The 15,143-nt window shown below is 45.3% G+C and overlaps 1 protein-coding gene across 18 annotated transcripts in view; it reads left to right on the forward strand.

The window, feature by feature from the left end:
• Positions 1–15,143, forward strand: part of DNM1 (dynamin 1) — a 207,900-nt gene that overhangs the window by 96,290 nt on the left and 96,467 nt on the right. For 14 of the 18 annotated variants that reach the window (XR_012725326.1, XM_075324717.1, XM_075324701.1 and 11 more), the window contains exons 8-10: positions 307–442; positions 529–596; positions 13,201–13,339. Coding sequence is in view for 17 of the 18 variants with exons in the window: in XM_075324717.1 (XP_075180832.1) it covers positions 307–442; positions 529–596; positions 13,201–13,339 (343 nt within the window). In the remaining variant the exon portion in view is untranslated. The remainder of the gene's footprint in view (positions 1–306; positions 443–528; positions 597–13,200; positions 13,340–15,143) is intronic. The other 4 variants (XM_075324718.1, XM_075324702.1, XM_075324709.1 and 1 more) reach the window with 1 other exon arrangement.

The following is a 15,143-nucleotide window of genomic DNA, read 5'->3' on the forward strand; positions in this document are numbered from 1 at the left end:
ACTCTCCTGGAACCTTGACCTTCGGCTTGTATACTGACCTCGTCTCTGTGTACTCCCAGTGTCCTGTCGTTACCTTCTGGCTTCTGACCTCGGACCTCCTCCTGACCACGTCCTCGCCTGCTCCCTGTATTTTGCACATACTCTCCTGGAACCTTGACCTTCGGCTTGTATACTGACCTCGTCTCTGTCTGGCCCCGTGTACTGGCTTGCTCTCCTGGTTTATGATCTCGGCCTGTCTGATCACCTCTCCATTTACTGCATACAAGTGTGTCAAGTCATCACAATCACTTTTTTTTGTCTTTTTAGGATGGTGCAACAGTTTGCTGTCGACTTTGAGAAACGTATTGAAGGCTCCGGGGACCAGATCGATACTTATGAGCTTTCCGGGGGTGCGAGGATCAATCGAATCTTCCATGAGCGCTTTCCTTTTGAGCTGGTGAAGGTATGAGCGCCAGTCCGGACCGTTGTAGATGCTGATTTGTCGTCTGTGGGACGTTTATATTGTGATTTCCTCGTCTTTTGATGCAGATGGAGTTTGATGAGAAGGATCTGAGACGAGAGATCAGCTACGCCATCAAGAACATCCACGGCATCAGGCACGTAGGGCATGGAGAATGGCGTGGAGGGGCACGTGTATTGGCGTTATTACTTTTTGCGCTCTGTAGCCCCCTCCCCGTGTAGAATCCCATCCGTACCCCCCCTACTGATACCTGTATAGACCCCCCTAGACTGTGATGCCTCACCCTTCGTAGAATCGTAGGCGCAGCCACTGGGAGAATAAGGCAGATGTACCGATCGTAGTCTTCCTACAGCCATATACTACACATAGAAATGGAGTCGTATCTATTCTGCTGCTGCAGAACCTCATAATACACACCTCAGCTGCTGCAGAACCTCATAATACACACCTCAGCTGCTGCAGAACCTCATAATACACACCTCAGCTACTACAGAACACCATAATACACACCTCAGCTACTACAGAACACCATAATACACACCTCAGCTGCTGCAGAACCTCATAATACACACCTCAGCTACTACAGAACACCATAATACACACCTCAGCTACTACAGAACACCATAATACACACCTCAGCTGCTGCAAAACCTCATAATACACACCTCAGCTGCTGCAGAACCCCATAATACACACCTCAGCTGCTGCAGAACCCCATAATACACACGTCAGCTGCTGCAGAACACCATAATACACACCTCAGCTACTACAGAACACCATAATACACACCTCAGCTGCTGCAGAACATCATAATACACACCTCAGCTACTACAGAACACCATAATACACACCTCAGCTACTACAGAACATCATAATACACACCTCAGCTACTACAGAACACCATAATACACACCTCAGCTACTACAGAACATCATAATACACACCTCAGCTACTACAGAACACCATAATACACACCTCAGCTACTACAGAACATCATAATACACACCTCAGCTACTACAGAACATCATAATACACACCTCAGCTACTACAGAACACCATAATACACAACTCAGCTGCTGCAGAACCTCATAATACACACCTCAGCTACTACAGAACACCATAATACACACCTCAGCTGCTGCAGAACATCATAATACACACCTCAGCTGCTGCAGAACCTCATAATACACACCTCAGCTACTACAGAACACCATAATGCACACCTCAGCTACTACAGAACACCATAATACACACCTCAGCTACTACAGAACACCATAATACACACCTCAGCTGCTGCAGAACACCATAATACACACCTCAGCTACTACAGAACACCATAATACACACCTCAGCTGCTGCAGAACATCATAATACACACCTCAGCTGCTGCAGAACCTCATAATACACACCTCAGCTACTACAGAACACCATAATGCACACCTCAGCTACTACAGAACACCATAATACACACCTCAGCTACTACAGAACACCATAATACACACCTCAGCTGCTGCAGAACATCATAATACACACCTCAGCTACTACAGAACACCATAATACACACCTCAGCTACTACAGAACACCATAATACACACCTCAGCTACTACAGAACACCATAATACACACCTCAGCTACTACAGAACACCATAATACACACCTCAGCTACTACAGAACACCATAATACACACCTCAGCTACTACAGAACACCATAATACACACCTCAGCTACTACAGAACATCATAATACACACCTCAGCTACTACAGAACACCATAATACACACCTCAGCTGCTGCAGAACATCATAATACACACCTTAGCTACTACAGAACACCATAATACACACCTCAGCTACTACAGAACACCATAATACACACCTCAGCTGCTGCAGAACCTCATAATACACACCTCAGCTACTACAGAACACCATAATGCACACCTCAGCTGCTGCAGAACCTCATAATACACACCTCAGCTACTACAGAACACCATAATACACACCTCAGCTACTACAGAACATCATAATACACACCTCAGCTGCTACAGAACATCATAATACACACCTCAGCTACTACAGAACATCATAATACACACCTCAGCTACTACAGAACATCATAATACACACCTCAGCTACTACAGAACCTCATAATACACACCTCAGCTACTACAGAACATCATAATACACACCTCAGCTACTACAGAACATCATAATACACACCTCAGCTGCTGCAGAACATCATAATACACACCTCAGCTGCTGCAGAACACCATAATACACACCTCAGCTGCTGCAGAACATCATAATACACACCTCAGCTGCTGCAGAACATCATAATACACACCTCAGCTACTACAGAACATCATAATACACACCTCAGCTACTACAGAACATCATAATACACACCTCAGCTACTACAGAACATCATAATACACACCTCAGCTGCTGCAGAACATCATAATACACACCTCAGCTACTACAGAACATCATAATACACACCTCAGCTACTACAGAACACCATAATACACACCTCAGCTACTACAGAACATCATAATACACACCTCAGCTGCTGCAGAACACCATAATACACACCTCAGCTACTACAGAACATCATAATACACACCTCAGCTACTACAGAACACCATAATACACACCTCAGCTACTACAGAACATCATAATACACACCTCAGCTACTACAGAACACCATAATACACACCTCAGCTACTACAGAACATCATAATACACACCTCAGCTACTACAGAACACCATAATACACACCTCAGCTACTACAGAACATCATAATACACACCTCAGCTACTACAGAACATCATAATACACTCCTCAGCTACTACAGAACACCATAATACACACCTCAGCTACTACAGAACACCATAATACACACCTCAGCTGCTACAGAACACCATAATACACACCTCAGCTGCTGCAGAACACCATAATACACACCTCAGCTGCTGCAGAACATCATAATACACACCTCAGCTACTACAGAACACCATAATACACACCTCAGCTGCTGCAGAACACCATAATACACACCTCAGCTGCTGCAGAACACCATAATACACACCTCAGCTGCTGCAGAACACCATAATACACACCTCAGCTGCTACAGAACACCATAATACACACCTCAGCTGCTGCAGAACACCATAATACACACCTCAGCTGCTACAGAACACCATAATACACACCTCAGCTACTACAGAACACCATAATACACACCTCAGCTGCTGCAGAACACCATAATACACACCTCAGCTGCTGCAGAACACCATAATACACACCTCAGCTGCTACAGAACACCATAATACACACCTCAGCTGCTGCAGAACACCATAATACACACCTCAGCTGCTACAGAACACCATAATACACACCTCAGCTACTACAGAACACCATAATACACACCTCAGCTGCTGCAGAACATCATAATACACACCTCAGCTACTACAGAACACCATAATACACACCTCAGCTACTACAGAACACCATAATACACACCTCAGCTGCTGCAGAACCTCATAATACACACCTCAGCTACTACAGAACACCATAATGCACACCTCAGCTACTACAGAACACCATAATACACACCTCAGCTGCTGCAGAACCTCATAATACACACCTCAGCTACTACAGAACACCATAATGCACACCTCAGCTACTACAGAACACCATAATACACACCTCAGCTGCTGCAGAACCTCATAATACACACCTCAGCTACTACAGAACACCATAATACACACCTCAGCTGCTGCAGAACCTCATAATACACACCTCAGCTATTACAGAACACCATAATGCACACCTCAGCTGCTGCAGCACATCATAATACACACCTCAGCTACTACAGAACACCATAATACACACCTCAGCTGCTGCAGAACATAATACACACCTCAGCTACTACAGAACACCATAATACACACCTCAGCTACTAAAGAACACCATAATACACACCTCAGCTGCTGCAGAACATAATAGATACCTCAGCTGCTACAGAACACATAATACACACCTCAGCTGCTGCAGAACATAACACACACCTCAGCTGCTGCAGAACATAATACACACCTCAGCTGCTGCAGAACATAATACACACCTCAGCTGCTACAGAACATAATATACAGCTCAGCTGCTGCAGAACATAATACACACTTCAGCTGCTGCAGAACATAATACACACACCTCAGCTGCTGCAGAACATAATACACACACCTCAGCTGCTATAGAACATAATACACACACCTCAGCTGCTGCAGAACATAATACACACACCTCAGCTGCTGCAGAACATAATACACACACCTCAGCTGCTGCAGAACATAATACACACACCTCAGCTGCTGCAGAACATAATACACACTTCAGCTGCTGCAGAACATAATACACACCTCAGTTGCTACAGAACATAATACACACACCTCAGCTGCTGCAGAACATAATACACACCTCAGCTGCTGCAGAACATAATACACACCTCAGCTGCTGCAGAACATAACACACACCTCAGCTGCTGCAGAACATAACACACACCTCAGCTGCTGCAGAACATAACACACACCTCAGCTGCTGCAGAACATAATACACACCTCAGCTACTACAGAACACCATAATACACACCTCAGCTGCTAAAGAACATAATACACACCTCAGCTGCTACAGAACACCATAATACACACCTCAGCTGCTGCAGAACATAACACAAACCTCAGCTGCTGCAGAACATTATACACACCTCAGCTGCTGCAGAACATAATACACACCTCAGCTGCTACAGAACATAATACACACCTCAGCTGCTGCAGAACATAATACACACCTCAGCTGCTACAGAACATTATACACACCTCAGTTGCTGCAGAACATTATACACACCTCAGCTGCTGCAGAACATAATACACACCTCAGCTGCTACAGAACATTATACACACCTCAGCTGCTGCAGAACATAATACACATCTCAGCTGCTGCAGAACATAATACACACCTCAGCTGTTACAGAACATAATACACACTTCAGCTGCTGCAGAACACAATACACACCTCAGCTGCTGCAGAACCTCATAATACTCACCTCAGCTGCTGCAGAACCTCATAATACACACCTCAGCTGCTGCAGAGCTTCATAGAACACACCTCAGCTGCTGCAGAAGCTTAAAATACACACCACAGCAGCTGCTACAGAACACCATAATACACACCTCAGCTGCTGCAGAACATAATACACACCTCAGCTACTACAGAACACCATAATACACACCTCAGCTACTAAAGAACACCATAATACACACCTCAGCTGCTGCAGAACATAATAGATACCTCAGCTGCTACAGAACACATAATACACACCTCAGCTGCTGCAGAACATAACACACACCTCAGCTGCTGCAGAACATAATACACACCTCAGCTGCTGCAGAACATAATACACACCTCAGCTGCTACAGAACATAATATACAGCTCAGCTGCTGCAGAACATAATACACACTTCAGCTGCTGCAGAACATAATACACACACCTCAGCTGCTGCAGAACATAATACACACACCTCAGCTGCTATAGAACATAATACACACACCTCAGCTGCTGCAGAACATAATACACACACCTCAGCTGCTGCAGAACATAATACACACACCTCAGCTGCTGCAGAACATAATACACACACCTCAGCTGCTGCAGAACATAATACACACTTCAGCTGCTGCAGAACATAATACACACCTCAGTTGCTACAGAACATAATACACACACCTCAGCTGCTGCAGAACATAATACACACCTCAGCTGCTGCAGAACATAATACACACCTCAGCTGCTGCAGAACATAACACACACCTCAGCTGCTGCAGAACATAACACACACCTCAGCTGCTGCAGAACATAACACACACCTCAGCTGCTGCAGAACATAATACACACCTCAGCTACTACAGAACACCATAATACACACCTCAGCTGCTAAAGAACATAATACACACCTCAGCTGCTACAGAACACCATAATACACACCTCAGCTGCTGCAGAACATAACACAAACCTCAGCTGCTGCAGAACATTATACACACCTCAGCTGCTGCAGAACATAATACACACCTCAGCTGCTACAGAACATAATACACACCTCAGCTGCTGCAGAACATAATACACACCTCAGCTGCTACAGAACATTATACACACCTCAGTTGCTGCAGAACATTATACACACCTCAGCTGCTGCAGAACATAATACACACCTCAGCTGCTACAGAACATTATACACACCTCAGCTGCTGCAGAACATAATACACATCTCAGCTGCTGCAGAACATAATACACACCTCAGCTGTTACAGAACATAATACACACTTCAGCTGCTGCAGAACACAATACACACCTCAGCTGCTGCAGAACCTCATAATACTCACCTCAGCTGCTGCAGAACCTCATAATACACACCTCAGCTGCTGCAGAGCTTCATAGAACACACCTCAGCTGCTGCAGAAGCTTATAATACACACCACAGCAGCTGCTACAGAACACCATAATACACACCTCAGCTGCTGCAGAACATAATACACACCTCAGCTGCTGCAGAACATAATACACACCTCAGCTGCTGCAGAACATAATACACACCTCAGCTGCTGCAGAACATAATACACACCTCAGCTGCTGCAGAACATTATACACACCTCAGCTGCTGCAGAACATTATACACACCTCAGCTGCTGCAGAACATTATACACACCTCAGCTGTTACAGAACATAATACACACTTCAGCTGCTGCAGAACACAATACACACCTCAGCTGCTGCAGAGCTTCATAGAACACACCTCAGCTGCTGCAGAACCTCATAATACACACCACAGCAGCTGCTACAGAACACCATAATACACACCTCAGCTGCTGCAGAACACCATAATACACACCTCAGCTGCTGCAGAACATAATACACACCTCAGCTGCTGCAGAACATAATACACACCTCAGCTGCTACAGAACATAATACACACCTCAGCTGCTGCAGAACATAATACACACCTCAGCTGCTACAGAACATTATACACACCTCAGTTGCTGCAGAACATTATACACACCTCAGCTGCTGCAGAACATAATACACACCTCAGCTGCTACAGAACATTATACACACCTCAGCTGCTGCAGAACATAATACACATCTCAGCTGCTGCAGAACATAATACACACCTCAGCTGTTACAGAACATAATACACACTTCAGCTGCTGCAGAACACAATACACACCTCAGCTGCTGCAGAACCTCATAATACTCACCTCAGCTGCTGCAGAACCTCATAATACACACCTCAGCTGCTGCAGAGCTTCATAGAACACACCTCAGCTGCTGCAGAAGCTTAAAATACACACCACAGCAGCTGCTACAGAACACCATAATACACACCTCAGCTGCTGCAGAACATAATACACACCTCAGCTACTACAGAACACCATAATACACACCTCAGCTACTAAAGAACACCATAATACACACCTCAGCTGCTGCAGAACATAATAGATACCTCAGCTGCTACAGAACACATAATACACACCTCAGCTGCTGCAGAACATAACACACACCTCAGCTGCTGCAGAACATAATACACACCTCAGCTGCTGCAGAACATAATACACACCTCAGCTGCTACAGAACATAATATACAGCTCAGCTGCTGCAGAACATAATACACACTTCAGCTGCTGCAGAACATAATACACACACCTCAGCTGCTGCAGAACATAATACACACACCTCAGCTGCTATAGAACATAATACACACACCTCAGCTGCTGCAGAACATAATACACACACCTCAGCTGCTGCAGAACATAATACACACACCTCAGCTGCTGCAGAACATAATACACACACCTCAGCTGCTGCAGAACATAATACACACTTCAGCTGCTGCAGAACATAATACACACCTCAGTTGCTACAGAACATAATACACACACCTCAGCTGCTGCAGAACATAATACACACCTCAGCTGCTGCAGAACATAATACACACCTCAGCTGCTGCAGAACATAACACACACCTCAGCTGCTGCAGAACATAACACACACCTCAGCTGCTGCAGAACATAACACACACCTCAGCTGCTGCAGAACATAATACACACCTCAGCTACTACAGAACACCATAATACACACCTCAGCTGCTAAAGAACATAATACACACCTCAGCTGCTACAGAACACCATAATACACACCTCAGCTGCTGCAGAACATAACACAAACCTCAGCTGCTGCAGAACATTATACACACCTCAGCTGCTGCAGAACATAATACACACCTCAGCTGCTACAGAACATAATACACACCTCAGCTGCTGCAGAACATAATACACACCTCAGCTGCTACAGAACATTATACACACCTCAGTTGCTGCAGAACATTATACACACCTCAGCTGCTGCAGAACATAATACACACCTCAGCTGCTACAGAACATTATACACACCTCAGCTGCTGCAGAACATAATACACATCTCAGCTGCTGCAGAACATAATACACACCTCAGCTGTTACAGAACATAATACACACTTCAGCTGCTGCAGAACACAATACACACCTCAGCTGCTGCAGAACCTCATAATACTCACCTCAGCTGCTGCAGAACCTCATAATACACACCTCAGCTGCTGCAGAGCTTCATAGAACACACCTCAGCTGCTGCAGAAGCTTATAATACACACCACAGCAGCTGCTACAGAACACCATAATACACACCTCAGCTGCTGCAGAACATAATACACACCTCAGCTGCTGCAGAACATAATACACACCTCAGCTGCTGCAGAACATAATACACACCTCAGCTGCTGCAGAACATAATACACACCTCAGCTGCTGCAGAACATTATACACACCTCAGCTGCTGCAGAACATTATACACACCTCAGCTGCTGCAGAACATTATACACACCTCAGCTGTTACAGAACATAATACACACTTCAGCTGCTGCAGAACACAATACACACCTCAGCTGCTGCAGAGCTTCATAGAACACACCTCAGCTGCTGCAGAACCTCATAATACACACCACAGCAGCTGCTACAGAACACCATAATACACACCTCAGCTGCTGCAGAACACCATAATACACACCTCAGCTGCTGCAGAACATAATACACACCTCAGCTGCTGCAGAACATAACACACACCTCAGCTGCTGCAGAACATAATACACACCTCAGCTGCTGCAGAACATAATACACACCTCAGCTGCTGCAGAACATAATACACACCTCAGCTGCTGCAGAACATAATACACACCTCAGCTGCTGCAGAACATAATACACACCTCAGCTGCTGCAGAACATAACACACACCTCAGCTGCTGCAGAACATAATACACACCTCAGCTGCTGCAGAACATAATACACACCTCAGCTGCTGCAGAACATAACACACACCTCAGCTGCTGCAGAACATAATACACACCTCAGCTGCTGCAGAACATAATACACACCTCAGCTGCTGCAGAACATAATACACACCTCAGCTGCTGCAGAACATAATACACACCACAGCTGCTACAGAACATAATACACACCTCAGCTGCTGCAGAACATAACACACACCTCAGCTGCTGCAGAACATAACACACACCTCAGCTGCTGCAGAACATAATACACACCTCAGCTGCTGCAGAACATAACACACACCTCAGCTACTACAGAACATAACACACACCTCAGCTGCTGCAGAACATAATACATACCTCAGCTGCTACAGAACCTCATAATACACACCTCAGCTGCTGCAGAATATAATACACACCTCAGCTGCTGCAGAGCTTCATAGAACACACCTCAGCTGCTACAGAACATAATACACACCACAGCTGCTGCAGAACATAACACACACCTCAGCTGCTACAGAACATAATACACACCTCAGCTGCTGCAGAACATAACACACACCTCAGCTGCTGCAGAACATAACACACACCTCAGCTGCTGCAGAACATAACACACACCTCAGCTGCTGCAGAACATAATACACACCTCAGCTACTACAGAACACCATAATACACACCTCAGCTGCTAAAGAACATAATACACACCTCAGCTGCTACAGAACACCATAATACACACCTCAGCTGCTGCAGAACATAACACAAACCTCAGCTGCTGCAGAACATTATACACACCTCAGCTGCTGCAGAACATAATACACACCTCAGCTGCTACAGAACATAATACACACCTCAGCTGCTGCAGAACATAATACACACCTCAGCTGCTACAGAACATTATACACACCTCAGTTGCTGCAGAACATTATACACACCTCAGCTGCTGCAGAACATAATACACACCTCAGCTGCTACAGAACATTATACACACCTCAGCTGCTGCAGAACATAATACACATCTCAGCTGCTGCAGAACATAATACACACCTCAGCTGTTACAGAACATAATACACACTTCAGCTGCTGCAGAACACAATACACACCTCAGCTGCTGCAGAACCTCATAATACTCACCTCAGCTGCTGCAGAACCTCATAATACACACCTCAGCTGCTGCAGAGCTTCATAGAACACACCTCAGCTGCTGCAGAAGCTTATAATACACACCACAGCAGCTGCTACAGAACACCATAATACACACCTCAGCTGCTGCAGAACATAATACACACCTCAGCTGCTGCAGAACATAATACACACCTCAGCTGCTGCAGAACATAATACACACCTCAGCTGCTGCAGAACATAATACACACCTCAGCTGCTGCAGAACATTATACACACCTCAGCTGCTGCAGAACATTATACACACCTCAGCTGCTGCAGAACATTATACACACCTCAGCTGTTACAGAACATAATACACACTTCAGCTGCTGCAGAACACAATACACACCTCAGCTGCTGCAGAGCTTCATAGAACACACCTCAGCTGCTGCAGAACCTCATAATACACACCACAGCAGCTGCTACAGAACACCATAATACACACCTCAGCTGCTGCAGAACACCATAATACACACCTCAGCTGCTGCAGAACATAATACACACCTCAGCTGCTGCAGAACATAACACACACCTCAGCTGCTGCAGAACATAATACACACCTCAGCTGCTGCAGAACATAATACACACCTCAGCTGCTGCAGAACATAATACACACCTCAGCTGCTGCAGAACATAATACACACCTCAGCTGCTGCAGAACATAATACACACCTCAGCTGCTGCAGAACATAACACACACCTCAGCTGCTGCAGAACATAATACACACCTCAGCTGCTGCAGAACATAATACACACCTCAGCTGCTGCAGAACATAACACACACCTCAGCTGCTGCAGAACATAATACACACCTCAGCTGCTGCAGAACATAATACACACCTCAGCTGCTGCAGAACATAATACACACCTCAGCTGCTGCAGAACATAATACACACCACAGCTGCTACAGAACATAATACACACCTCAGCTGCTGCAGAACATAACACACACCTCAGCTGCTGCAGAACATAACACACACCTCAGCTGCTGCAGAACATAATACACACCTCAGCTGCTGCAGAACATAACACACACCTCAGCTACTACAGAACATAACACACACCTCAGCTGCTGCAGAACATAATACATACCTCAGCTGCTACAGAACCTCATAATACACACCTCAGCTGCTGCAGAATATAATACACACCTCAGCTGCTGCAGAGCTTCATAGAACACACCTCAGCTACTACAGAACATAATACACACCACAGCTGCTGCAGAACATAACACACACCTCAGCTGCTACAGAACATAATACACACCTCAGCTGCTGCAGAACATAACACACACCTCAGCTGCTGCAGAACATAACACACACCTCAGCTGCTGCAGAACATAATACACACCTCAGCTGCTGCAGAACATAACACACACCTCAGCTGCTGCAGAACATAACACACACCTCAGCTGCTGCAGAACATAATACACACCTCAGCTGCTGCAGAACATAACACACACCTCAGCTACTACAGAACATAACACACACCTCAGCTGCTGCAGAACATAATACATACCTCAGCTGCTACAGAACCTCATAATACACACCTCAGCTGCTGCAGAATATAATACACACCTCAGCTGCTGCAGAGCTTCATAGAACACACCTCAGCTACTACAGAACATAATACACACCACAGCTGCTGCAGAACATAACACACACCTCAGCTGCTACAGAACATAATACACACCTCAGCTGCTGCAGAACATAACACACACCTCAGCTGCTGCAGAACATAACACACACCTCAGCTGCTGCAGAACATAATACACACCTCAGCTGCTGCAGAACATAACACACACCTCAGCTACTACAGAACATAACACACACCTCAGCTGCTGCAGAACATAATACACACCTCAGCTGCTACAGAACCTCATAACACACACCTCAGCTGCTGCAGAACATAATACACACCTCAGCTGCTGCAGAACATAATACACACCTCAGCTGCTGCAGAACATGTTAGTGCACACCTCAGCCCCAAATTATGCACCATACAATTGTTACGATTGACCCCCCCCAGGATCCTACATGTAGACAAGCTGCCTTGTGGCTACCAGTGGCATTGCCTTATTTGCTAGCCTGTTAACCCCTTGAGCTCATGACATTGCCGACACTGGCGGGTAACGCTGTATATTCTCCTTATCACCTGCCTCGCTGCGTTCGGGTGTTTAGAACTGGGCTCTTCACACCTGACATGGCCTTTGAAACCATCGTCAAGAAGCAAGTGAAGAAGATCAAAGAGCCGTGCTTGAAATGCGTGGACATGGTCATTTCCGAGCTAATCAGTACCGTTAGACAGTGCACCAAGAAGGTAACCCTTCTGGACCGGGAGCCGGACTCAGCACCGGTCCCATCACATGTGACCCCCTCAACCTCAGCATGACCGGAGAACACAGTCACTCAGAAAGCGCAGATCTTCTGAATGGCCGCGTCGCTTCTTCTTGAGCATGCTATAGTCTCCTTTTTTTGGCCTTGTGCATGGACCACATATTATCCACCAGTATTGTGAGTGTGTGAGAATACGTGTGCTTCGAGGGGTATTCCGTATAGTCACAGTATTTTCTGGTCATTAAAGTGCACCAGTCACCAGGATTTTCCTCTATAACCTATAGCCAGTGCTATACTGGCACTATCAAGCTGATTCTATACATACAGTGCTATACTGGCACTATCAAGCTGATTCTATACATACAGTGCTATACTGGCGCTATCAAGCTGATTCTATACATACAGTGCTATACTGGCACTATCAGACTGATTCTATACATACAGTGCTATACTGGCACTATCAGGCTGATTCTATACATACAGTGCTATACTGGCACTATCAAGCTGATTCTATACATACAGTGCTATACTGGCACTATCAGGCTGAGTCTATACATACAGTGCTATACTGGCACTATCAGGCTGAGTCTATACATACAGTGCTATACTGGCACTATCAGGCTGATTCTATACATACAGTGCTATACTGGCACTATCAAGCTGATTCTATACATACAGTGCTATACTGGCGCTATCAGGCTGATTCTATACATACAGTGCTATACTGGCACTATCAGGCTGATTCTATACATACAGTGCTATACTGGCACTATCAAGCTGATTCTATACATACAGTGCTATACTGCCGCTATCAGGCTGATTCTATAGATACAGTGCTATACTGGCACTATCAGGCTGATTCTATACATACAGTGCTATACTGGCACTATCAGGCTGATTCTATACATACAGTGCTATACTGGCACTATCAGGCTGAGTCTATACATACAGGGCTATACTGGCACTATCAGGCTGATTCTATACATACAGTGCTATACTGGCACTATCAGGCTGATTCTATACATACAGTGCTATACTGGCGCTATCAGGCTGATTCTATACATACAGTGCTATACTGGCGCTATCAGGCTGATTCTATACATACAGTTCTATACTGGCGCTATCAGGCTGATTCTATACATACCTGTAGTTGTCAACTAGGATGGATAGATTTTGAAACACAAGCAAATACAGTTTGTAAAATGAGCAGCTTTTTGAGTGACAGCAGCTGCCGATCAGCTGATAGCTGGGGTGAGTTTTGCTAGTTATTCCCACCCCCTGTTATTTATACTAATTCTATTATAGAATAATTTTACTAAGTGACTAGAAGGACCTGTGCTGATGTCATTCCCATGTAACCAGAAGAGGCGGGGCCTCAGCCAATAGAAAAATAATGTTGCTTCCTGGTATCAGCTATGTTGGCTGAGGCCCCGCCCCTTCTGGTCACATGGGAATGACATCAGCACAGGTCCTTCTAGTCACTTAGTAAAATTATTCTATAATAGAATTAGTATAAATAACGGAGAGGATGGACAGGCAGGGGGCGGGAATCACTATAATTATCCACCCCGGCTATCAGCTGATCGGCAGCTGCTGTCATTCAAAAAGCTTCTGATTTTACAAACTTTACATGTTTGTGTTTCAAAACCTACACATCCTAGCTGACAACTAAAGGTATGTATAGAATCAGCCTGATAGTGCCAGTATAGCACTGTATGTATAGACTCAGCCTGATAGTATAGCACTGTATGTATAAAATCAGCCTGATAGTGCCAGTATAGCACTGT

Source organism: Anomaloglossus baeobatrachus, chromosome 9 (assembly GCF_048569485.1).
Source record: "Anomaloglossus baeobatrachus isolate aAnoBae1 chromosome 9, aAnoBae1.hap1, whole genome shotgun sequence".
Classification (NCBI taxonomy): Eukaryota; Metazoa; Chordata; class Amphibia; order Anura; family Aromobatidae; genus Anomaloglossus; species Anomaloglossus baeobatrachus.